The sequence below is a fragment of the Carcharhinus amblyrhynchos genome, unplaced genomic scaffold (assembly GCF_965287045.1).
Source record: "Carcharhinus amblyrhynchos unplaced genomic scaffold, sCarAmb.v2.hapA chromosome_316, whole genome shotgun sequence".
Classification (NCBI taxonomy): domain Eukaryota; kingdom Metazoa; phylum Chordata; class Chondrichthyes; order Carcharhiniformes; family Carcharhinidae; genus Carcharhinus; species Carcharhinus amblyrhynchos.
This window is the reverse complement of record NW_027650056.1, coordinates 82,016-107,471: the sequence shown is the minus strand read 5'-3', so window position 1 is coordinate 107,471 and position 25,456 is coordinate 82,016. Positions and strand designations below refer to the sequence as shown.

The 25,456-nt window shown below is 39.8% G+C and overlaps 2 protein-coding genes across 8 annotated transcripts in view; both read right to left on the bottom strand.

The window, feature by feature from the left end:
* Positions 1 to 23,899, bottom strand: part of cpne1 (copine I) — an 88,272-nt gene extending 64,373 nt beyond the window's left edge. For 2 of the 4 annotated variants that reach the window (XM_080183504.1, XM_080183500.1), the window contains exon 1: positions 23,787 to 23,899. The gene's annotated coding sequence lies outside the window, so the exon portion shown is untranslated. Of the gene's footprint in view, positions 1 to 6,666; positions 6,689 to 19,943; positions 20,005 to 23,786 lie in introns of those variants that run through there. The other 2 variants (XM_080183502.1, XM_080183503.1) reach the window with 2 other exon arrangements.
* rbm12 (RNA binding motif protein 12) lies at positions 1,933 to 23,899 on the bottom strand. 4 transcript variants are annotated; one of them, XM_080183497.1, is made up of 4 exons: positions 23,787 to 23,865; positions 12,643 to 12,755; positions 9,195 to 9,280; positions 1,933 to 6,812 (listed from the first exon to the last, which is right to left on the bottom strand). In XM_080183497.1, exon 4 carries the CDS (start codon positions 6,785 to 6,787, stop codon positions 4,286 to 4,288), a length of 2,502 nt encoding a protein of 833 aa, XP_080039623.1. In that variant the 5' UTR covers positions 6,788 to 6,812; positions 9,195 to 9,280; positions 12,643 to 12,755; positions 23,787 to 23,865; the 3' UTR covers positions 1,933 to 4,285. The 4 variants fall into 4 exon arrangements, with proteins under 4 accessions (XP_080039623.1, XP_080039621.1, XP_080039622.1 ...); XM_080183495.1 differs by lacking the exon at positions 12,643 to 12,755 and having other exon boundaries at positions 23,787 to 23,899; XM_080183496.1 differs by lacking the exons at positions 12,643 to 12,755; positions 23,787 to 23,865 and adding an exon at positions 19,944 to 20,033.
* Positions 23,900 to 25,456: the final 1,557 nt, after the last annotated feature.

Below are 25,456 nucleotides of genomic sequence, written 5' to 3'. Positions count from 1 at the left end.
GTGTTCCCACACAAAAACATTCAACTGGTTCACTATTGTCCTTCAAGGTGAAGGGAAGCCTGGCCTACTCAATTTCATACCAGTTTACTTTGTGCCCTCAAACAGCCCAACAACCCCCTTTATTGTAATGATTTCTATCAAAATGCCACCATAACAGTGTAAATCTAAGCCTAGGTAATAAATACAACGTTGCCAGTGTCGCCTACGACTGAGAACAAATCAGAAAAGACCTACACGCCAAAATGTAAATGAATGCCAAATTTCCATCATTGGATTTATTCAACCACTCATCTCCTTTCCAAGCTTGTGACAACCTACCTTTTCCAAGGTGACATCACCTCAGTGACTTTACAATTTTGATCTTTGCACTTAGAACATCAACGGAGACAGCAGGAACTGCAGATTGTAGCCTGGACTAAAGATCTCAAAATTGGCGATTATGATGATATCAACTATCAGAGGCATGTATATGAAATGGACCATCATTCAGGCACTCAGTAGATACATTCACTCTTCAGCAGCTTTTTTCATAAAAATATCAGCCTGTACATTTGGTACATTTCTGCAGATCCCATGGTTCCAAACGTGTTACCACATTAGATTCAACATATATCGATTTATTCACTCGTGATAAATCTACCTGAACAAAAGTAGTTGCAAAATTGGTTCACCAAGACCATAAAGCAATTATCAGATGGCACAAGTGTAGTAGAGTGTCTCTGATTGTGTTTCCTTTTTAACCAAACAAACAAACCCTTTCACAAGGTCATCATCTCTCTTAAATGATCACCTTTGCCAAAGCACTCGATTGCAATTTAAACCATTTGTGCACCATGATCAAAAATTCAATACCACACAAGTTTTTATTTCATTATATTCCAACCTTGAACATTTCAGAACATCAAGATCATTAAAAAAAGCAACCATTTTTACAAGATTACCCCAATTTGTAAAAGAGTTACCTTCCAGTGCCAACATTAATACGAATTTGGAAGTGAATGAAAAACAGATGAAATTTGAGAAATACATAAACACATTTGTAGTTGCATTTAAAACTGATGCCTATTCTGCAGGTGATCAACATGAGTACACAAAACTGCAAAGCATCAAACTTGCCACTATACAAGCAATGCATTTTTTGGAGTTGTACCATATGTATTCCACAAATAAAATGCATAGAACCACTGACAAATGAATGTTCATACTGAAGCCATCAAACTGCTCTTTGTGCAGAGAAGACCTACTGATTCTCTGAAGGAAAACACAGCAAATTCCAAACTGTATGTATAAAGTGATTATACAATGTAGAGAGGTAGCACATCAGTGTCCTTATTATAGCAATGTCGAAATGGCAAGGAGTACGCAAAGTAAATCAGACGCAAACAATTTGGACAAGTCAAATAATAAGTTACTCTTGCCATTTTATGTATGCAGTTAAGGGTCGTACAACAGCAACAGAACAAGACACTTGAGTTTTATGTAAATATTATGCACAACTTCTCTGAAAATTGAAGGTAAATTGAGAATATACCACAAGGACAAGCCAGACAAAACCTCACTCATTCTCTTGGTAACAGGAAGAATTCAGTCACATACACATTCTTTAAAAACAACTGGAGGGCAAGTAGCCATTGTTAAAGTCAAATCTAATCTAACTATTAATGGATTTTCTCTTTTGAAATTATCTCTTTTCCAGAAAGTGTAATGCAATTGGGGGCAGAAGCAAAACAGGCTTTGTGCTCCTTTTAAGAAGGACTAAGCATTGCAAAAGAATTGGGGAGCTGGGGGTAGAAATAAATTAGATTTAGCAAAATGGATTTTGAAACTGGTGGGGGGGGGGTGAGAACTGGTGTAGAGTTTCACTTCTTTCCCAGTTGTGAATTGATTCTCTGAATCCAATGAACAGCCAAGATAAAAACATTTTTAATATGGAATATCACTGTCACAGCTGCTCATTGAAATTGCTTCTGAAATAGAGGTAAATTGCAAATATAGATGATCAATGAGAACAAATAAAAATCAAACAGATAATTGTATCCTGCTCATCTATTTAAGTCAGTATTGGACAATTTTGTCCCTAACAGACTATTAGATTCAGACATCAGGTGCACTACAATATTCTTCACTGTTTAACACAAAACATAGAAAAACAAAAAAGACAACCAACAAATTTGCCATTTGTCTGACTTTTTTTTAAAAAAGCAACACAACGTTTTACATCTAAACCTACAGGAGCTGTTTCCTTTATTCATCACGGAATGCATTTTATTGACAAAAAGCTGTAGAAGATAATGGTGTATGTACAACTTGTTCTGTTACATCATGGTTCAGTTCAACATTTTGCCTACTGATCTCACTAAACAGATGTAAATGCAAAATTTATCAGTCTGCAAATTACAAAGGCGATCTTTAAATGCAACTGTGCCAATACAAAGACGCTTAATATATTGCATCAGCAGATTTCCTAGTCACACAAAGAACAATGCAGTTCTTACAATAGTTCTTACATGTAGTTTGTGTGGACTTCACATATTAGCCCACTGAGCAGACCTTGGGTTTAGACTGGAGTTGAATTTGGCTGGAGGGTCGACCAGCAGGAGCTCGGAGCCATATGACAATTAAATATCACTGCCAAGTTGATTAAAATATCCAGCTACTTGAGAGCCAGTTTATGTGGGAGCTGAATCTCATGAATTGAGACCAATCTGTTCTAAATCCCTCCCCCACTGCTTCCAGCATTGTACAAATACTACTGGTACAGTACTGTGGGAATGGAGACCCAAAACTGAAAGCCACAGGGATACAATATCCTAAGATGTACTGGGAACGTTATGGATGCTCAGTAGACCAATAAAAGTCCTTTCTCACTATACAATGTAGTGTTGCATACGTTTCAGATCTCCTCAACATCATTTGCAAAACACATCAAAAATTCAAATAAGCAATACGCATTGTTCTTTTTAGTTAAAAAAACAGCATCACACTTTTACTGATTCATTTTGTATCTTTTACAAAAAAACTCACATATGATACAGTAGGATTATTGAGTTTTAGGTCATTAACAAGTCTGTACAGCATTTCCCAGTACAGGGCACTGTCTACCCAGCGTATTACAAATACATTTCAAAATGCTAGTTACACTAAAATTTCTACTAGCACTGCATGCTGGTATGAATACAATGAACGTTTCCCAGTGCCAGAGGGGAATACATTTGCAGCTAGCTTTTTTTTAAAAAAAACAGTTACAAGAATTCATTCACTCTTTGAATGAGTTTAGTTAGAGGGTCTTTTGTACACTTTTACAAACCAGCAAGTAACAAAATTTTAGAAAAGTTTTAATGCAGAAATTATACTAGGTGCGGCAGCATTAAAAGGTTGGTATTAGCCAAATCCTACAGCAAGAAATATATCCACTGACAGCCTGTAGTGGTTAAAAATAATAAAAAAATTCATCCAAACTGATTTCACCACTGTTGCAGCATCAATATGAACAGTGTGGGTACTAGCAGAACAATTAGGTAACTAGCATACAAATGAGCTCTATGAACAGTTGAATGTCAAGCCTTGGGTCATACATTAGCACAAGTTCAAATTGAACACAGAAGTAAAACAACCTAACCTGCAGTATGCTGTGTATATACAGAGACCAGAGAGGATGGCTGCTCTCAAACTCAAAAGATTCAAAAAACATACCATGCCCAGAACAAAAAGGGTCAACATGCACATCAAGAACTGAGTTTTCAATTTTCTTGTACCCTAGTTCCTACTATTTTCACTGTATCTAATGGCAGCTGACAATAACACCCAAGTACATAAAATACTACAATTTACATCACTTAGAAAAAACTGTCCAACCTCGATTTAGCTCTGATTTCACCATTTTCACTTGCAGGGTTAGTTACCCACAGTTAGTTTTGACAGAGCTTCTATCCACTTAACGTTCAGGGTGCGAAAACTTAAAATGATTGCTTTATAACAAAGAAATATGGCTACATTAGCATCTAATGTGTGTCTGTGCATAGGCTGTTTGCCTGCTGTATGAGTAAACTAACTTCCATGGATCTACACAAAACATCCATTTCTGCTAGGTCTACACTATCTGGTGAACAGTACTTACAATTTCCACTGGACACCTAAACATTTTCATTGAATTCCAAATAATCTAGGTCAAAAGGTCAGCTGCAAACACTTGCAAGTTTCAGGCCAGAGGTTCCGATAACCTCCAGATTAAATAGCTGCGCTAAAGGCAAGCCCATAAAGCTACAGCCTTGTTTAAAATTTGGAATTATCCCAAGACAAGTTTCACTTTTCTTGATCCCATTGGTCTATCACTGAGGTCAACAACAGCTGACATTGCTTCATCACAAGACTCAAAAGCAACCATTGCTTCACCTGTAGGCATGCCTTGTTCATTGAACTGCAGACACACAGAGTCAGGAATCACACGGTAGCCATAAAAAAAATCCAAAATTTCATCCACAGATACTTTGAAGGGTAAATTCTGTACTTTAACCACTGTTGGGCTGCTGGTAGTTAAAGGACCACCTCCAAAGCTTGGCTCAGTCCCTGGTCCTGGAAAACTACTGACACTGCTGCTTCCAAAAACAGGCCCTCCAACTGGCCCATCACCAACACTGACACTAACCCCTGTTCCAGGAGCCGGTCCTGGCCCTGGCCCAAATATATTACTTGATCCACTAAAGGTACTAACAGGGTTGAATGGTGGCACTGGGCCATTAAGGTTACCTGAACTGCCACCTGGAGAAAATATACCATCACCTCCAACACATGGGAGGAAAGGAGGATCAAGGTTTGGATTCTTTTGACCTTTGGTTTGAAATGGTGGATTAGTCTCCATGTCTTTCTTTTGCTCAAGAGTAATTAGTTGTAGAAATGCATTGCGTCCGTTTAATTTTTTGCGATGCAGTCGCTCAGCTTTCTGTGCCTCCTCTTCATTTAGGAATTGCACCAATGCCTGCCCCAACCCTTGACCATTAGAGTCAACAAGAATCTGGACCCCATTTTCTGCTAGTCCAATACCTTCCAAAAACTGGAACACGTCACTTTTTGTCACATTATAAGGAATATTCCATATATGACCACAGAGTTTTGGTGAACCAGATACTTCCTCAGTTTTCACTGTTACTTCTCTCTTCTGCTCATTTTGCACAAAGTTGTGTGTTCGCTTCTGAATAATTTCTAGCTTCTCTAACATGGCTTTTTTAGTGATTGGGTGAACCTGGATGAAACGACTGCCCATGTACTGCTTGTGGCGACACAATGCTGCTTGGTAATCAGTGGGAGTTTTGAATTCCACAAAGCCTTCACCTGTTGCTCTTCCATTTGGTCCATAGGCTATGTAGATGCTGTCTTCTATGAGTTCCAGTTTATTGAAGAATTCCATTATGTGCTTATTTTCAGCCTCATATGGTAATCCTTTCAAATACACACAGAATTCCTTCTCATGAGGGGAGCGTGATCGCGATCGTTCATGTCTACTTGGAGATTCAGACCTCGATGTATGAAATGGAGGTAGATTTTGTCCAAAATGCCCAATGGTGGGCGGGGGGCCCATGGTTTTGGGTGGGTTAAAGCCAACTGTAGTATTCATCCATTGTCTCTCTGTTGAAGGGAACACATTGGCAAATCTCTGTCCCATCATCATTTTCCCGTGTCTTTTCAGAGCTTCAAAAGTGTCCGAGGGACTATAAAATTTCACCATTGCATCTCTGTTATTGCGACCCAAATGATCTTTCATCATGTGCACTGCATCAACTCGAAGTCCATGAAAAAATTCCCTTACATCCGATTCCATTGCAGTATATGGCATCCCATAAACATGGACATAGAGATCATCGGCATTAATCGGTGGTGGTCCTTTATTTATTGAACTATGAGAATTCAGGGGGTGCAATGGATTCAACGTACCCATGGGACCCATGTACACGGAGCTTAGGCTATTACCCATGCCCAATGCAGACCCAGAACCATTCATTCCACTGGGCGCAGAGCTTCCTAGAGGAAGAGTACTTCCTGCATTTATAGGCATGGGCGGTAAGCTTGGCATTGGAGGTAGAGGTGGCATGGGGGGAATGGGAGCAAGAGGTGCTATTGGAGGAAGGGGAGGCACTGGTGGCAAAATACCAATTGGAGGAATTGAAGGCATAGGTGGCAGTGATGGCATTGTAGGTAAAGGAGGAAGTGGTGGCAAAGGTGGTACAGAGTTCATTGTATTCAATGGCGGCATAGTGCTGGCTATAGTTGAACCCATGCTAAACCCAGGGCTGCTGAAAGTAGGATTGAGGCTAGAGGGTGTACTTCCCATGCTGGCAGCAGAAAATGTGGGCACATTTTTATTCCCCATGCCTTCATGTAAGGAGGAAGTTGTAGTAACCATAGTGGGAGTGCTTAAGTTAGGCATGGTAGTTGGTAAATTACCCCTCCCACTCATACCTGTATTACTAGTTGGCCCTGGCCTGCTTGAGCCCCCTGGCGGCATATCCACATTACCAGTTTCAAAACGCCTACGACTAAGCTCAATCATATTCTGCATTTCAGTTTTACTACTCAGTAGCAGTGATACTTTGGCTCCTTTAATTGTACCCCCACCACGCATCATACCAAGCCGTGCATCTTCATCTGTGGAGAAAACGATGAAAGCCTCACCAAGTTCACCACCTACAATATGCACACCACCATCAGGAATGGTTAATCCAGAGAAGAAGTGGCGGATATCCATGGTCCCCGCCACAATGGGGAGACCCTGCAAGCGGATGACCACGGCCATGCTGAGCCCAATCAATAACAACCACCTGCAGACAAGAAAGGCACGAACTACGTCAGACGTGTTAGAACAAAACCAGCCTAACCAGAAATGTAAAGTCTACTTAGCATACAATATTAGCCATCACACAAAAACTAATTTTTTTTTGCATTGAGGACAAGTTTTAAGATGGGTTTTTTAAACAAACATTGCATTGAGTCCAAGTTACAATATCCAAAACTTAATTGCACAGCAATTTAATGAAGTAACCACAACGGCGATGCATTTCTCTTTACCACTACAACTTGCATTTGTACCAAAGTAAAAGCCCAAGGCGCTTCACAGAAATGTTTTCAGACAAAATATGACAAGTCATAGAAAGAGATATTAGGGTATATGACCAAAACCTTGGAATGGTCAACAAGGTGTTCATAAGGATTCAAAAACGAAGGACAGAGAAAAGAGGCTGATAGTTTAATGAAGGAATGGAGTCTAGGGATCGGTATGGTACGAGCGGCGCAGTGGTTAGCACTGCTGCTTCACACCTCCAGGGACCTGGGTTCAATTCCTGGCTAGGGTCACTGTTTGTGTGGAGTTTGCACATTCTCCTTGTGTCTGCGTAGTTTCCTCCGGGTGCTCCGGTTTTCTCCCACAGTCCAAAGATGCGTGGGTTAGGTTGATTGGCCATACTAAAATTGCCCCTTAGTTCCCGAGATGCTTAGGTTAGAGGGTAAAATATGTAGGGATGTGGGGGTAGAGCCTGGGTGGGATCGTGGTCAGCGCAGACTTGATGGGCCAAAAGGCCTCCTTCTGCACTATAGGGTTCTATGATTCAAATCCTGATGGATCAAGAGGCCAGTATGGTGACAGTAGCTGCCTCACCAGTGCCAGAGACTCATGTTCAATTTCCAGCTTGAGTCACTGTCTGTGCAGAGCTTGCATGTTCTCCCCGTGTCTGCATGGGTTTCCTCCAGGTGCTCCTGTTTCCCCACCACCACCCTACAGTCCAAAGATGTGCAGGTTAGGTGGATTGACCACACTAAATTGTCTCAGTGTCAGGGAGATTAGAAGGGTAAATATGTGGCATTACGGGGATATAGTCTGGGTGGGATTATTATCGATTTAGGCTCGATGAGCCTAATGGCCTCCTTCTGCATTAGCGATTCTAAGATTCTAGGTGAGACACCAAACGTGGGGCAATTAAAACCAGGGATAGACAGGAGGCCTGAATTGGAAGAGCAATGAGCTGGAGTTAGAGTTAGGGAACAAAGGGAGAAGGTTGTGAATGCTTTGAATACAAGGACGATCATTTTAAAATGGAGGCATTGCCAGATCAGGAGCCAATTGGCTTAGCAAGCACAGGGTAATGAATGATGGTGCTTTAGGAAGTTAGGAAATTGGCTGAGTTTTGTATGAACCAATATTTATGGTGTGTGCAAAGTGGGAGGCTGTCCTGGAACAAAGGAATAGTCATGTCTAGGGGTAACAATTGCTGAGATGGGAGTTTCAGCAGGTGAGCTGTTGCAGGGTAGAAAAGATGGTGGCAGTCACATCGAGGAGCTGTGAATAGGCTTGTTCAGTCTTAGTGGTCAGGAAGAGAAAGGAATCAGTGGCAGGAGAATTACATTTGTAGCAGTATCAAGATCTTCCCAATATTTAAACGGAAAAAAATTCTGCTCATTTAGTACTGGATTTTGGATGAGCAGTGCGACAAATCAGAGACAGTGAAGAAGTTAAGCGAGGTTGTGGTGGAGAGTTATAATTTAGTGTTACCAGCACGTACATGGAGTCTGAAGTGTTTTTGGAAGATCTTTGTTTTAATATCAAACTTCCTTACAGATATGTTGCAAAATGCAACATGAAATCTGAATGCAAAAGCAGTTTCAGAAAGTGAGCTACAATTCAGATCTGTTCCAGCTTTCAAATCATTCTCAGCATGTAAAGAATATCAGAATTTGGAACTGTTTTCATACTTAAGTCAACTACAGTAAGCAAAGTCTTGTATTAAGTTGAGTTGATATATAAATCTTCTGGGTTTCTTTCTGTTCTGACACTACACTAATAGCCAATTTTGCAATTTTTGAAGATAAGATACTTGTGGTTAACAATGTTGCAGATCAAAGATTAAAATTCAATATGTAAATCAAAAACACTTTTTGCAGCCTTAAACAGACTCGAGTCAAATCAGTCAGCAAGTTTGTATTAAAAAAAGTAACCAACTTCAAACACACAAGAGCAAATAAATTGAAGTCTAAAAGACTATATTTAAACCAAAATAATCTACCAAACCATAGAGCTAATACCTTTTTACTAAATACCAATTAAAATTGTAAATCTCAGTATTTCAGCTCAAAATTTGATAACTAAGATGGCGCCTGTATAAAACTTTAAATTCTATATCTAAAACAACCTTTACAGAAGAGAATCTTACCTGTGACCAAAACAGAGGCGTTTCCCTTAAGAAGCTGAGGACACCAGCCAATCCTGTTGTCAACCAATTTAAACCAACTTTACAGACTGCAGAAAGAATAAACGGGATGACAAATCAATGTCTGCAATACGCAATGGAATCAGGCTCTCGCCATGTACACGAATGTCACTACGTAAGGCTGCATCTTGCAGAATCAGTACAAGCTGAGCATTTCAGAATTCCTCGACTTCTCACATTTTACAGCAATAAACTTTCACTCCTCCCCTAGCAAAACATAAAAAAGATGCTACAAAGCCAAGACCATAATCACAAGTTTCCAGAACCAATCAAGGAAAGAAAAAGCACAGAAATGGAAGGGAGACTATATAAAAAAAGAAAATCCCAAAGTTTTACAAATGAAGCTCTTGAAAAATGTTTTACTGACTCTTTGCTGGGGGACAGATCCATGGATGCCTGACGCCTTCCAATATCTCACCCAAGTAGCCACGCTTACACAAGTCAGTGTTGCAAGTGTCAGCAAGTTGTTCATCTTGCACACAACCAAACTCAGTCCCACAATGGCCTTACACACACACGTACAATTTCTAACAGGGATTGCTGGAGAACAGAAAAGAGCTGGAAACTAAAAAGGACTGTCCATTTTTATGCCAACAATGGTGGTGCCCCTGTTGCTGCACTGAGATCAGCTAACTCACTGAAGATCAGGGATCAATTCTGGGATCCTCCTGGTTTGTATCATTCAGATATTTATCATTTAAGCTACATTAAAAGGGATGATATTCATTTCCCAAAGGCCCTGTAACGTGAAGCAGAAGTTCAGCACGAGACCACAAATAACTTGGGATTTAGTCAATGTTTAAAAAGACCTTGTGAACATACAAGTACAGTTATGAGGATGTTAAATTGGAAGACAAGTGCCATAATACTGTGCAGGACAACTAAAGATGACAACAGCTTTGTTTTACCAAACAGAAACTTAGGCTTACTGCAATCTGTAACCATTAGAAACATCACTGAATAGTATCTGAAACTTGTAATCTGTTTACAATTCATGCTGATGCCATAAGAAACCCACACAAATTACGACCGAATTGAAATGCTTAGCTGAGAGATTTTAACTATAAATCTTCACATGTATAAACCTGTACCCCAAAAACACAATTCATAGACACATAGATGCTCAGAGCACAGGAGGCGACCATTTAGCCATCGTATCCACGCCAGTCAACAAAAATCTGACTACACTAATCCTATTTTTCACTGTGCACTCTAAACAGATACCAATGTGTATTTAAAATGTTATTGCCCGCTACAAAATTCACTGGCCAAGGCAGGGAGGAAGTGTATGCTGTAAACAATATTCCGCTATCTACAATGTCAATATAACACAAATCATTATTTTTCATATTTTGTTCCGTGATAAAAAACTTTAACTCAATTATATAAATCATTTAAAGCTCAAATGTTGAAGTCAACTTGAGAATTCTTGCTGCATACTTATTTCACCACAGCTTTTGCAGATTGTATTTTCCCTATGAATTATTTAAGATACTAACTAATTGATCATCAACAATATTTGCCTAAAGCATAACAATGTCCAAAATACAAAACTGAGAAATGGAATGAATAGCTAGCTCTGATGATAAAGCAGTTTTTTTGACAAAGTATAAGGCAGCTTATATACAGAACAGGCACCTGAATGATAACAAAAGGCCATAATCTCATTAAAGCATTAGACACAACTGTGAATCTTGGAATACAGCCATCTGAACCTACAGATTAGACTACAGCCACAGTGCTTTGAAAAATATCTGCTGCAGAGCTCATGGCTGATGGGTGATTTTTTTTTTGTCAATAACTGATGCTGCTTCAGGTTATGGATGGTCTTGGTGATTTGCAGTGAAGGTTAAGAGTTTTGAAAATCAATTCAATGATAATCTATATCATGAAGTGTGCACTTCTTAGAGATCATTCAAGGAAGGCACAGAAGGCTTTCTGCCTGTGGCAGCACACAGAAAGAAATTTGCAAGTCCCACCGATCCAGGCTCACACCTAGTATTCAATGCAACCCAGCAAGTCAAGCTTTACTTCAAAGATCACTGTAGGCATTCTCCACAAGCAATAACTGCAGACAAACAACGTGCACTGTTAGAGACATCATTCACTATAAAAGGTAAATGGCGTGTAGTTTGAAGAAAATGTGCACACTCAGGAACATTACTTCTATTTGAAATGATCTAGAGTGGCATTTCTCTTTTTTTTTTATATGATAGACTAAAAAATCTCACTTTGGTGTATACTTACCTATAGAGCTTTACTGATCACTTGAGTGTTTTCCACAGATTTGTGTCAAATTCCCACTCTAAAAATTTATGCACCCACATTTAAAACAGAAATGACCTATGTGAATCTTCCCTCCAGTATTTACACTGTTATATTTCAGTTTTACAGTTTCCAACTCGTTGACTTCTTTTGCAAAGAAAACCTTCCTGCAATTCTTATATCTGCATACTCAAGGCAAATTACCTCCCAGCCTCAAATTCACCTGAAAATGTCACTTGTGACAGGAAAACGTTAATTCTGCAGGGAATAGGTATATGTTAATGCAACAGACAACAGGTATACGTTAATTTTAAAGGGAACAGGTATATGTTAAACCTGCTTGATTCTCCTCTCCAAAAATCCTCTTGACACTCACTATTTAAGAAACAGGTAGTAACCAGTAGGGGCGGCACGGTGATTAGCACTGCTGCTTCACAGTGCCAGGGACCTGGGTTTACTTCCCAGCTGGGGTCACTGTCTACGTGGAGTCTGCACATTCGCCCCGTGTCTGCACGGGTTTCCTCTGGGTACCTCCCACATTCTGAAAGACGTGGTTAGATACATTGACCCCAACAGGCGTCAGGCCGTAACGACTAGGGGAATTTCACATTAACTTCATTGCAGTGTTAATGTAAGCATTACTTGTGATTAATACATAAACTTTAACTGTCAGCTGTATTCACAAGATGTAATTTAGTGTCAAGAAGAGGTAAAGACTTTACTACAAGGCATTTTATTTCTGTATTCGCAGCAACGTGATATTTTATCAATTCTCCACCCTCCCCTAAAAAAGTATTGGTAAAGATAAATTAATGTAGGAACACTCAGTTCTTAGACTACAGGCAAACTAAAACAGATTTGTTCTAAATATGCGTACTGAGAAACTCAAAGTAAGCAGATTATGGTTACTATGGATTAGTAAAGACCACCCATAAAACTTGCCTGGAAGTCAACTGCCACTCAGGATAGTTCATACAGTCCTGACCTAAATGCAAGTTACTCCAATGTACAGTAGTGTGTTTATACCTTGAGTGCTTCATTTTGGCTCACTGCGAATCCCAGCCATATGTGGATCAAATGACATTGACCTATTTAAATTGCTGATTGCAAGTGATGCAACTCTTACTTGATGCATTAAAAGTTATGGTTTGGGTGTCCTCACTTCTGATTGAAGAAGAAAGTCAAATCCACCAAGGATAGAGATTTGATAAAATGTTCAGACTCGGTCTTCAGATTAATCTAGAAATAAAAACGAATTACATCAAGCAGATTCAGAGTCAGTTCAGAGGGCAACAGAATTTGCCTCATCTACAGCGCATGTTGCTGCTCATTACTCGCACAGACTAGCCTTTAGATTACAAATCCAAGAGGGACAACACCCAAACCACCAGAGATCTGCCTAATAGCAGCAACTTTACTGGATCTGCTACAGTACAAGCAAGGGATCACTATTACACAGTAAACTTCCTGCATCACACCAACCCAATTAAATCTAGATTCCAAATACAACAATAACTCAGCTCACTGACTTATGACAAATCAGTTCTTAGTGAATGCTATGAAACAGCCAAAACTAAGGGCATGGCTTGATACCAGTTTGGTTTTGTTTACAAATGCAAGGCTTTTAAAAACTGGAAAATAAATTTGGCACAGAATCAGTTTAGCTTTCATTTTAGCCCTCAAAATAAATTTATTACAAACATATCAATATTCAATTCATCCATCATCTATAGCCAGCAGCTGTGGATTAAAAACAGTAGGCTGGATGCCTGAAGCGCCCTATTCTGACCATCTGTCTATGGTTTCCATAATGGCTCATATCTTCCAATGACGTCATTTTACCCATTCCTTCCTAACTGCACAAAAATCCCAACTCCAATATCTGAAGTAGTCTGACAAACTGAACTCTTAACACATCTCATTAGACACAGGATGCAAGATCAATTGATATCTTTGAATTTTTTGAGGAGAAAAAACACAGTCCAATGCAGATATTTTCTGGTCGGAACAGCATTGCTGTCATGTTTGTTTAGACTACCATCACAGACTAATATTACAAGGATTTCAGAGCTCAACCACAGTGTTTTCCAGATATAGCTGCATCTAGAGACTGGATTGCTGAGCTGGGTGAAGTAGTCATCGCAGGAAAAAATGAAGAGTACTGCACACAAAAAGATACTAGAAATTAAGTTAGTCAGATACGTTAAATAATCTGAACACTATTTGGTTCACTAGGAAACCTAATAAAGTAAAGTTTATTTATTAGTGACAAGTAGGCTTACATTAACATTGCAATGAAGTCGTTGTGAAAATTCCCACATGGATAGAATCTAAGATGCACGATTCTTTAAAGTCCATTATGCAAGTTGTTCTTCCTAATACAAACATTCACTGAATAATTAATTACCTGCTACAGCACAAACAGATCAATCCACTGGCAGTTGAAGGCCTGTCATAGCAAAACAGCACATGTATTTGCACCAAATTGCAGCTGCTGCATTTCAAAACATAATCTGTTGGTTATTTACAGTAATTGCGTAATGTAATAAACTATTGCCTCTTGCCGCAAATGCAGATTTATACATAAAGCCAGCTTCTACTTGTGCTAATTTAAAAGATAGACTACCAGCATTAAAAACAAGCATTACCAAGATAACACTGAATAATGCATTATAATTTCAAGCATTCTTATTTTCACATTATTCCAGATTTTGTGTTAGGTTAACAGAGAAGAGCCAAAAATACAAAAATTGCTCCTTGTGAAGACTTCAGAAAACAGGAGGCCTTACAATGATACAGGACATGCCAAAACACATTACAGCCAGTGAACTGCTTTCTGAAGTATGATTAATCACTATTGTAAATATAGGAGAAACAGTAGCCAAACTGCACACAAGATCCCATAAATAGCTACGAGAAAACAACTAAATTATCGGGTTTTACTGCATTGCCCAAGCGATAAATATTGTCAAAACACCAGGAGAACTTTTTTGATGCTAACCTGAGGGCAGACTTTGCTGGACAGTGCCACTGACAATGCAGCAGCACTCCATTGTTACTGTATCAGCCTAAATTGTGTGCTCAAGTCGCTAGAGTGGAGCTAAACCCACAGTCTTGTGATTCAGACAAGCATGCCAACCAATGAACCATTGGTGCCACTAATCCTTCAATCAGGCAAGTGCCAAGTCTCATCATTACAGAGACAAGAATGTTGTCAGGGCTAATGAGAAGAAAAATGTCTTCACCCAGAGGGTGGTGGGTGTCTGGAATTTGCTGCCTGGTTTGGTGGAGGACGCAAAAGTTCTCAGCTCATTTAAAAGGTACCTGGATCTGCATCTTAAGTGCTGGAACCTGCAAGGCTACAGTCCAGGCACTGGAAGATGGGATCTGATTGGGCAGCTACTTTTTTTTTCTTTTTTGGCTGGCACAGGCACAATGGGCTGAATAGTCTCTTTCGTATAGCAACCTATGATTCTGTCACTTCTGGCATAGTCCAGTTAGTGAACAGCAATACCATCAAGAGAAATGCCAACTTCACTTCATAAAGGGAAGCTGGCACCAACTTCTGTTGAGAAACATTTTCAGGTTGCAAAATCTCTCAAACTGGTCACAAGACAAGGTTAAGAAATCAAGGTGAAAGCCTTCCCCCACATCAAATGTTGATAGTTGTATATAACGATCAGCAGCAACCTTAACACGGTCCAACAAGCTTCCTTTGCTTGGGACAGACAACAGAATCATAGCATAAGGAGCAAGAAACAAGGTTCTAGTTTCAGCTACTACCAAACAAGGTATTTTGGGATACATGCACAAAATAATCCCAGCTCTAATTTCCCAATTCCTGGTTACTGCTATTTACTACCTCATTACCTCAACAAAAACCAGAAACGTGCAACACAAGGAATCATACATGTCCTTTACTTGGCTGAACTGAAAGTTGTGAAAACATTGAATGAAGATGTCAGTACATTACCTATGCTGTGTGTGACACCAATGAAATGTAAAGTGGCCGTCTCAGTGGCATGGCTATACACTGAATTCGCCAAGCACCCAAAAAGTACACAATTAACCTAACGGAGAAAGGTTTGAGGTGACAAATACAAACATTCGCATATTTGCGTATTTAAGCTTTGTAAATCACCCACATTTTGTTCCACAGTAACTTGCTATACAATGTAAATTCAACTCAAGCTACAAGATCAGCAATCGCATCAACAGAGAAGCTTTTCCCTAGAATACAGGACAGAGGAAATAACCACTTGAGCAAAGTTCCAAACCACATGGTGACACTTCAACAGCACTGTTATTTATTGCAACACAAGATTCTCCAGGAGAAACTGATCATTTAGCATAATCTGAATATAGCATATACACCAAGCAACAACACTGAACAGAAAGACAAAACCATAAATCTTAAAATAAGTAACTCAAATGAAGAAACAAGTCATAATGGAACACACTGGAGGAAGAAACTGTCACTTGTAACTGTAAATTTAAAATAAACTTAATATAATTTTAAATCAGGTTCAGTTTAATGGCACCTTCATTAGGAATACACAAACATTAAAAATCGTTTACATAAGCCGTTGTTTAAAAATCAACAGTTTGAACAATCAAGTATACCCTTGCATAATTACCATGAAGTTCAACGTATTATAAACCAGGAGATCCCCTGTACTAAATAGGTTTATTTCTTTAATACAGATTATCTGAAATGTGAGCAGGAAGAATATCGTAGCAATTTGTTCATTTTCTCAAAGCAGCACAGGCTGCAACAGATTATTCACAGATCTTGCAATTTTATCACCAGTACAGCAAGTAAAATGAAGCTTTAACAATGCCACAAAATTTCAATTTGTTGAATAGTAATCTTGTACTGCTTTATATACCATCTCAAGACAAATTTCTTAATGACGAACAAAAGTTTATAAATTCCAAGCTCAATAAACAAAATTATGCTTCAAAGGTTACTTGCCCTGAAAATAATAGTCACCTTCAAACAAAAAGTTGACTCGTTTCAAATGAATTCCCATCATTCAAAATAACTTATTCAAAATTAGTTCTGCATTGCAGCAATACAAACCAAGATGTTTAGCCCTCATTTACAGAGCACTGCGAATTAAAACATATTCAATTCCACATTCTTTATTGCCACAATAGTATGGTTTGGGGAGCTACAAAGGTAAACATTGATCGTAAGTACATACATATGCATTTCAGACCAAAGTAGACAAACACCACTGCTTTCACAATCATTTCAAACACAAACGATAGATGCGCGCTTTTCATAACCAACAATAATCTCAAAGCATTTCACAGCCAATGAAGTACTGTTTGAAGCGTAATCATTGCTATGTCAGGAAGACAGCCGAAAACCAGGTCCTTGGACAGTGACCATTAACAAACTAGTGTCAGACTCAAAACAATCCACAAGCTCCTTAACCTCTTTGAAAACAAAGTGTTCAGTAACTTTCAAAATTAACTCTCATGTACACAAATTTTGAACAAATCTCCAGAAAAAATGTTAACGGAATATATCACTCACAAGCATAGGGTCTTCCTTTTGCTTTCACTTAGATTTTAAAAAGGTATGAGTAATAGCACAGAGAAAACAAGCAATATTCACACTCAATGAAAAATCATCTATACCAAAATCAATTTGAGAACAAACACATCATCGTGAAACTCAAAAGGGCAAACTCAAATTTAATCTACATTTTCAAATCCTTTACATAATCAGGAAGAAGATTTCCCCCCAAATTCTACAAACTGGAAGCAGGAGGATTCCAACACAGCACTGGAAAGGGTTATAGTCCACAATCATTTTTCAAGCTGCTTCATTTCTCAGGTGCAGAAAGTGTACTTTGTAACGAGGTTAATGAAAACGACATCTTTCACTCACAAGCTAAGCTTTAACCAGTTTGAAAATTCTTTTGGTTAATTGAAAACCATCACTCAGACAATATCTACTCGCAGAATCATCTGAAAAAAAGTTCCTGTAATACAGATAGAAATTCTCAGGGTGGTAGTAGGCCTTACGAGTTGGCTACACTCAAGTCTGATCCATGGTCTGTGCTGACTTCATCAAGGAGAATGCTAAGGATTCAATAATCAGCCAGAATTTGGAGTTGCAGGAGGTAAGGAGAGCTGCGAAAAAAATTGCATTACTTGGTATCCAATGACCCTTTTTAAAGAATCATAGAATTTGAAAAGTGGAGGGGGCTGACTTTTGACACAGACAACTATGACTCTGAGCATATTGCAGGTTCACCATGGCCCTATCACTTTAAACCCACAGATTTACGCCACTAATACCCCTAACCTACACATCTTGGGACACTAAAGGACAATTTAGCATGGCCAATCCACTAACGTACACATCTTCACTATGGAAGGAAACCGGAGCATCTGGATGAAACCCACAAAAACACGGAGAACATGCAAACTCCATATAGACCAAGGCCGGAATTGGTCCCAGGTCCCTCACACTGAGAGGCAGCAATGCTACCACTGTGCTGCAGTTAGCACAGCTGTGATGTGACCCTCACACTATACGAACCGTAAAGTGAGATTATTTTTATTAATCATAGGCTGCGGCTGTTGCAGGCAATGCCAACATTTGTTACCATTCCTGCAAAATTGGAATTTGATCACAAAAAAGAGTAGCATGCTATTTCAGAAGGCTGTTAAGAGTCAGCCACATATGTGTGGGACTAAGTTTGTTTACAGAATCACAAAATGGTTACAGCACAAGAGACCAGTCATATCTGCATCAGCTTTCCACAATCCAGCTATCCCACTCACCTGCCCTTTCCTCACTGGGGGACAATTCTCCTCCTTCAGATGCATACCAATCCCCTCTTGAAAGCTCTGATTTACACCTGCTTTCACCATAATCACAGATAGTACATTCCAAATCCTAACATTTGTTGCGTAAAAAAAGTTATTCCCCACATGGTGTTTGGATATTTTGCTAATTACCTTAAATTGGTGTCTTCTGGTTCTCAACCATTCTGCCAATGGCAGCAGTTTCTAATTCTCTGTCCAGATCCCTCAACCCACATGATTTTGAACACTTCAGTTAAACATCCTCCATGAGAAATCTCAGCTTCTCCAAACTATATGCTCCTTTCACATCTTCTGTCAGACTCTGATGGCGAGTCCCCTCCCCTTGGCCCCTGCTCTCTTTGTGCTGTGCTTATCAGTGCTTTTGCTTTCCTCCTACTCTCTTAGTGCTTTTTTTAGATGTTCAAGGTGATGAGAGCCAAGATAGGTCTCTCCTATTGACTTTATTTGCATTAGTAGAAAGGCCAATAACCAGGAGCATGGGTTTAATATGACAAATGGATCAAAGCAGCGTTAAGGATACATTTTTCCATCTAGAGGGTGATAATGATCTAGTACCAACGTGGTATGGTAGACACCTTCACATTTCTGAACTTAAAGTGTCACAATATATAGAACTGTGGACAAAGATCTAGAAAGCACAATTAATCTGCATAGATGCTTCTTCAACCAAATGGATACAATGGTCTGAAATGGCCTCCTTTTGTGTTGTAAATTTTTTGCCGTTTCTCACTATGTTACTGAAGTCCCTTACTTTGGAAGCATACACAAATCTTTTCTGCACTGTCCTTAAAGCCTTTGATCCTTCCGAAATATGGCCAGATCTGGCCTGTTTCCTTCCCTGAAGTAGATTCATGAATCAATTGTCAGCTTCATGGTTACGTTCACTAACAACAGATTTCTGCCCAGAGGGGGAAAAAAAATCAGATATCTGAAAATGAATTCAAGCCCCCATATCTCTGGAATATTAGAGTTCTGATTTGCTAATCCAGTAGCACAGGCACTACACTACTGTTCCTTCAAAGCATTTAGAATGGTAATTTGGGTGTTAAAACAAAAAAGGCAGAGATTCCTAAAAGATATCTTTAATGATAGCACAGGTTTCTATCCTAACTTGAAATAATAAAAGATCCTGCTGAGTTTTTCTCCGTGGTTGCAGCTTTATAATATTGAGGATAAATCATAATTTCAATTTCCAGCACTGGAACTAATGCCTGCACTTTTCTAGCCATCAAATGTTGCCCATTATGTACACATTTTAAAATATTAATCTGACTCACTAACAGAAAGCATCAACAATTTGAATTTACATCCAGTTGCGCTTCTAAGCCTATGGGTTGGCATCAGATCAGATTTCCCAGGAAGGAGCGAACAGTTTCTTCCAGAAAATGATAGCAAGAGAAATTAATTAATGAATGAAATTAATTGGAAAATTAAGGATTCTCTTTTTTAAAAAAGCAAACATCATATATTTTATAGCAATCTCTCCATCAAGAGCAGTTAAAGTACACGATACCCTGTATTAGTCAGATCTGTATAACCACATTACCAAAGCATAACATTCAGTCCAAATGCACATACCTCGTCTATCTTTCAAAGTCACTTGCCAGCAATTTAGAAAGCAGAATTGGACCAAAATAATTCATGTGCTCAGGATTACATGCCTAAAAAAAGAAGGCTAAATGGGAAAAATTTAACAAAAAGTTTAAATCACAATTCCAAACAATTCTCACATATCACTCTGCCCAATCATCACAGTTTATCACTGTCAGTATTAAAAATAGGAGTACAATGAGAAAATTTACATGCTATAAATGCGCAACCAAAATACTTGCTGATATAAAATCAAGTGACTAATCAATTTTATTTCACTTAAAGGAAACACAAATACCGTCTTCCAAATGTTTGGTGAACTTAGCATAGCATTCTAGGTTTTTTGGAGGAGGAGTTTTGGTGCAGGGGGAATAGGGGAAGAAACATGGTGAAATTAAGTTTGGTGAACAGAAATATCACAAGATCCACCAACTGCCTGCAGAGCAAGATCATGAAATCACCTCAGTGAGCATTATTACTACTACAGAACTTGGACTCCCACAACTGAGCAGCTTGCTAACCCGCTCACGTGAAGACTGGCCATTTGGGCATGCTAATAAAAGCCAGACTGCAATGCAGTCAAGCCAATGCATTCAGAAAGCAAAGGAGAAAACTGGAAAGGGAACACAAGAATTCAACGCAGAATATAATTCACTCCACACTGCTTCAATCAACTTTTCTTACGAGAATGAACATTGCTGCTGGCAACAATATCCACTTTCCAACCACAAGATAGCCTAAAACAAAATAAACTTAATCAGTCCAGTCATAATTCCATAAATAAGCATAATATAGCTTAAGCATTCAGCTCATTTTAATGGCAGTTTTAAATTCATCCATAAACACAGGAAAATTCTGTGCAGAATAAACATTTCTCCAGCAACAATGCCACCAATGGAACAGATGGCCAACAATAACCAATTCCACAATATTTGTAGTTGCAATACAAATCAACATGTTGAAGGTGGTCAATGGTTAGGTCTTCTACAAGCCACATCATTCTTATCACCACTAGGCCTAACTTGTTTGCATTCCAACTTAATATTTTGTTTGAAACTGACAGAAATCCAAAACAGGCAATACAAGACTGAACAGAATGCACAAATTTTGCAGAAATCACTTATCGATTAAGTCTTTTGGTAGCCACACCATCCACTCTAAAGTTTCAGTGAGCTTAACTTGAGAGTAATTCCATGCTCTGGATTCATCATCACCAGCAAACTGATTGAGATTGGTTTTACTCAGCATCTTGTATATCAGGGGAAAGAGAAGACCTGATCCCATTAATCCGGTCAGGATTAAATCCTATTTTAGGAAGGCTAATGCTTTAGACTGTACTTCCCCCTTTAAATTTCCAACTGCAGAGTGTGCAGGCTAACAGAGAGGTAAAAGCCAGAGAAAGATCAAACTGTTCATCTTTAAAACATAGTACAAGGGCTTTCCCAACTACTGTGCCATGCAGGTCAGGAAAGTGGCAAGATCTTTGTTAATAAGGTGGCCCGAGTTTGGCAAATAAGATTTCTGCTCCTGGAAGTCTGTGCTTGAGGCAAACACAGATTCAGATGGAACTCAAATAAATCGGCCCACCAACACTCAGACTTGTGCAAATTACAGTCACCCTGGTCACGGCAGCAGTGGGACATTCTGCCTATGAAACCACAGCCAGCAGGGATTCAGCACACTTAGAAACAAAACTGGCAGAAAAAATAAATTGGCACATTAGGATGGCTAAAATTTCAAAATATTTTACACTAAAAAGGGATGTAAATGAATTATAGACAGCAATTAGATATTACAATTATTAATTATGCTTTAAATTTGCCTGTTCCATTTGTTTGAAATCAGTAGCACTTAAAGCAGGAACTTGTGCAAACAGACTGAACTCCCAAAATCCATGTTTGCTACGATTAAGATCAAGGATTTTAAAAGCTCAGATTAAAGGCTTATAAAAAGAAATCACTACTGAAGTTTAAATATATTTTCTTAGTAGCTGCATTTTCTCTCACTTAAATATTAAATTTTTGTATAAATTTAAATATTTCTCCAGTTTCAAACAGTACAAAACCCAGGATCTCAACCCATTCATTTTAAAAGTTGCATAAAGAGCTGGTCATAGTTCCCCAAATATGTTCTCAGTTTGCACCAGCTAGGATTTGCCAGGAGTTAATTATAACTGCCAATTCTTTTAAATGTCTATCTTTTACTTGATTTCTTTCAAAGAGTAACATTATCGAATGGGGAAAACATGTTTAGAATTGAGTGTAAACAGTCTTAACTTTCCCACACCTATTTAAAATTCAACACATAGCTCAGATGATTCCAAAGTAATCAATCTTTCAAATTAACACCAGTCTTCACTAGTCTATTGGAAAGCCAAATGTTATCAAGAATAACCCCTTTGGTTGCAGTCTCCAAACTAAGACAGACCTATTTAGTGAACATCACAAACAACTGTGCCTGTAACAATCAGCAACTTCCATAATTTCCACATCATATACCCCAATTCAAAATAAACAAAATTCACAGCAGTGCTCTCATTTCCAGCAGTAATGGACCCAAATTGGATGTGTAAACAAAAAAACATTGCTGTACTATAACAAATGACTCACTTAATTAAGACACGTCACTATTCATGAATCAAGACTCATTATCAAACCATAACTGCTTCCTTTTACATATTAAAAATCTTTTGCTTAAAAAGCTGTCCAAGTAAGTATTAGAAACATAAAGTCACCAACTGGAACTTAAGCCTCAATCAAATCTTGCAACAGTATACATTCCAACAAGGTTTCAAACAAGTAACATAAACAATCCAGGCTTGGCTGATATCCATTTTACAGCAAGGCCCTAAAGAAAATAAAACATTAAACGTGCAAATACAAATACAAATCAATATTCAAAAAGGTAACACAAATCCAATCAGTCTGATAAAAAACAAGTTCCAATATATAGCAACTGCTTTCCTGCTGCTCGAATTCCATTCTTTATACTTCCAGATTTAAAAAAACACCAATAAGAAAGCCTTTCTACGCTCAAACCCATTTAACAAAAGAAGTCTCCAGTCTGAAAGCACCATGATCCAACACAAACAGATCAGGGCAGGGATTCATTACAAGATTGCATTTCATGAGGTCAAATAGTCTATGCAGCTTTTCAAAACGTGCAGTATCCACAAAAACGAAACCAGTAAATACCTGCAGATTATTTGAGACATAAAGTCTGGATCTTGAACAGTTATAAAAAATGCCAAATGTATTAATTTGCCTTCAGGAATAAAAAGTGTGTGGTTGGTGCAGAAATCCTCCTTTCGATGTTAGAATCAGATATAAACATCACTGTCTGGTCTATGTGAGCCCCAGAAGTGTTGCTGAGTGATTGGTTAGTAGCTGGGGGCCCGGGCATTGAGCAAGGTGGCTTAAATGCTGGGATGTAGCTGTGTGGGCCCTGGGATGACTCCGGGACATTTGAATTGCCCCGGGGTGATCCCTCTTGCTGCGCATGCACACTCTTTGTCTGCTCCCTGGCGCGCACAAAGCGCCCTCTCTCTCCCCACCCCCCCGTCACCAAAGCGCCGCCATCGCTGGGGTCAGAAACCACCTCAACCCCAATTCAAACTACTTAATGTATAATCCAAGCGCGGGTGAGCCAGCCGATCGAGCCCCGGGGCAGGGGCAGGAGGAGGTGGCGGCGGCGGCCCAGAGGCCTACACCGGGCGGCCTCTCCGCTCCTCCACCCCTCCTCCCCGGGAAAGCGGCGTTTCCTGACAGACTGACAACACAACCCAGGCCGGCCACGCACGGCCGCAGCGAGCCGAGTGAGTGATGCCCTTACCAGTGATACGGGGTAAATAGGATAAGCTAGGGGCGGTTGTGAGGGTTTAACGAGCGGACGCGCTACTGCTGCTCTCCCGCTCCTCCTCACTCGGCAAACATGGCGGCGCGGCGATGGGCACGCCCATTGAGTGACATCATCGCCTCCTGGTCCCACCCACTGATTGACATCATCGCCGACCGGTACCGCGCAGTATGGCGTCATCGCCGACCGGCCCCGCCCACTGTCTGACATCATCGCCGCCGGCCCCGCCCACCCCCTGACGTTGCGGTGCCATGACGTAAGCAGAGTGAGCTGTGGCTGGGTCAGTGAGAGTGGAGCGCTCCAGTGCAGGGGTTCGGACCAATGTCCTGAGGAAAGGTCCACTCACACATCTGGAATATGCAGTTATCTTACTCATGTGACCAGGAAGTTATCAGCGATTGTTGGAAAAACCCTTCTAGTTTACTAATGTCTTTTAGGGAAGGAAATCTGCCATCCTTACCCAGTCTGGCCTACATGTGACTCTAGACCAACAGCAGTGTGGCTGACTGAACACAGTACAAAACTGTGAGAAATGATATACGGGCATTGGAGGTGGGCGCAGGGGAGGTTCACTGGGTTGATTCCAGAGTTGAGAGGGTTGTCTTATGAGGAGAGACTGAGTAGACTAGGGCTATACTCATTGGAATTCAGAAGAATGAGGGGAAATCTTAAACGTATAAGATTATGAAGGGAATCGATAAGATAAAAGCAGGGAAGTTGTTTCCACTGGGGGGTGAAACTAGAACCAAGGGGCATAGCTTCAAAATAAGGGGAAGCAGATTTCGGACTGAGTTGAGGAGGAACTTGTTCACAGAAAGGGTTGTGCATCTGTGGAATTCCCTGCCCAGTGAAGCAGTTGAGGCTCCCTCATTGAATATTTTTAAGGCAAGGATAGATAAATTTTTGAACAGTAAAGGAATTAAGGGACCTGGGTTCAATTCCTGCCTCGGGTCTCTGTGTGGAGTCTGCACATCCTTCCCATGTCTACGTGGCTTTCCTCTGTGTGCTCCGGTTTCCTCCCATACTTCAAAAGATATTCCTGTCACAGCCTCAGGACATGCCAGTATGCTTTGCAACCAGCCAAGTAGTTTTGATGTATGGTCACCGTTGTAATGCGGAAACACAGCATGCTCCCACTAACACTGAAATAAACCACCAGCTACTTTGTTTTCGATGTCACTTAAAGGATATGTGTTGACCAGGGATAACTACCCTGCACTTCTTCAAATGTCACCTGGAATCCTTTACCTCCATCTGGGAGGACAGGGAAGGTCCTTTGTTTAACACTTCAAAGACCAACGCCTGCACACATGTTGGTGCAATGCTAAATTGGTATGCTTCGTGCCTGCTTTATGCAGAGACAACACATACCCTTGTTGACCCAATACAGAGAACAGCCTGTAGAGAAGTTACTGTGGAGAATGGGTGTTGTGGTGGGCTTGTACAGTGTACTTTCCTGAGAATGGAGCTGTTCTGTTCTGCAATTGAACTGCAACTGACCTGGGATATCACCCTGATTTACTGGACCCTGTTTTACAATTTTAATTCTAGGTGACAGGCAGACTTTAAACTGGGATTGTTTCAGATCTGCCTTTTCGATCCATTCTCAGGTGCCTCTCTTTGCACTCTGCCTGAAAAAAATCAGC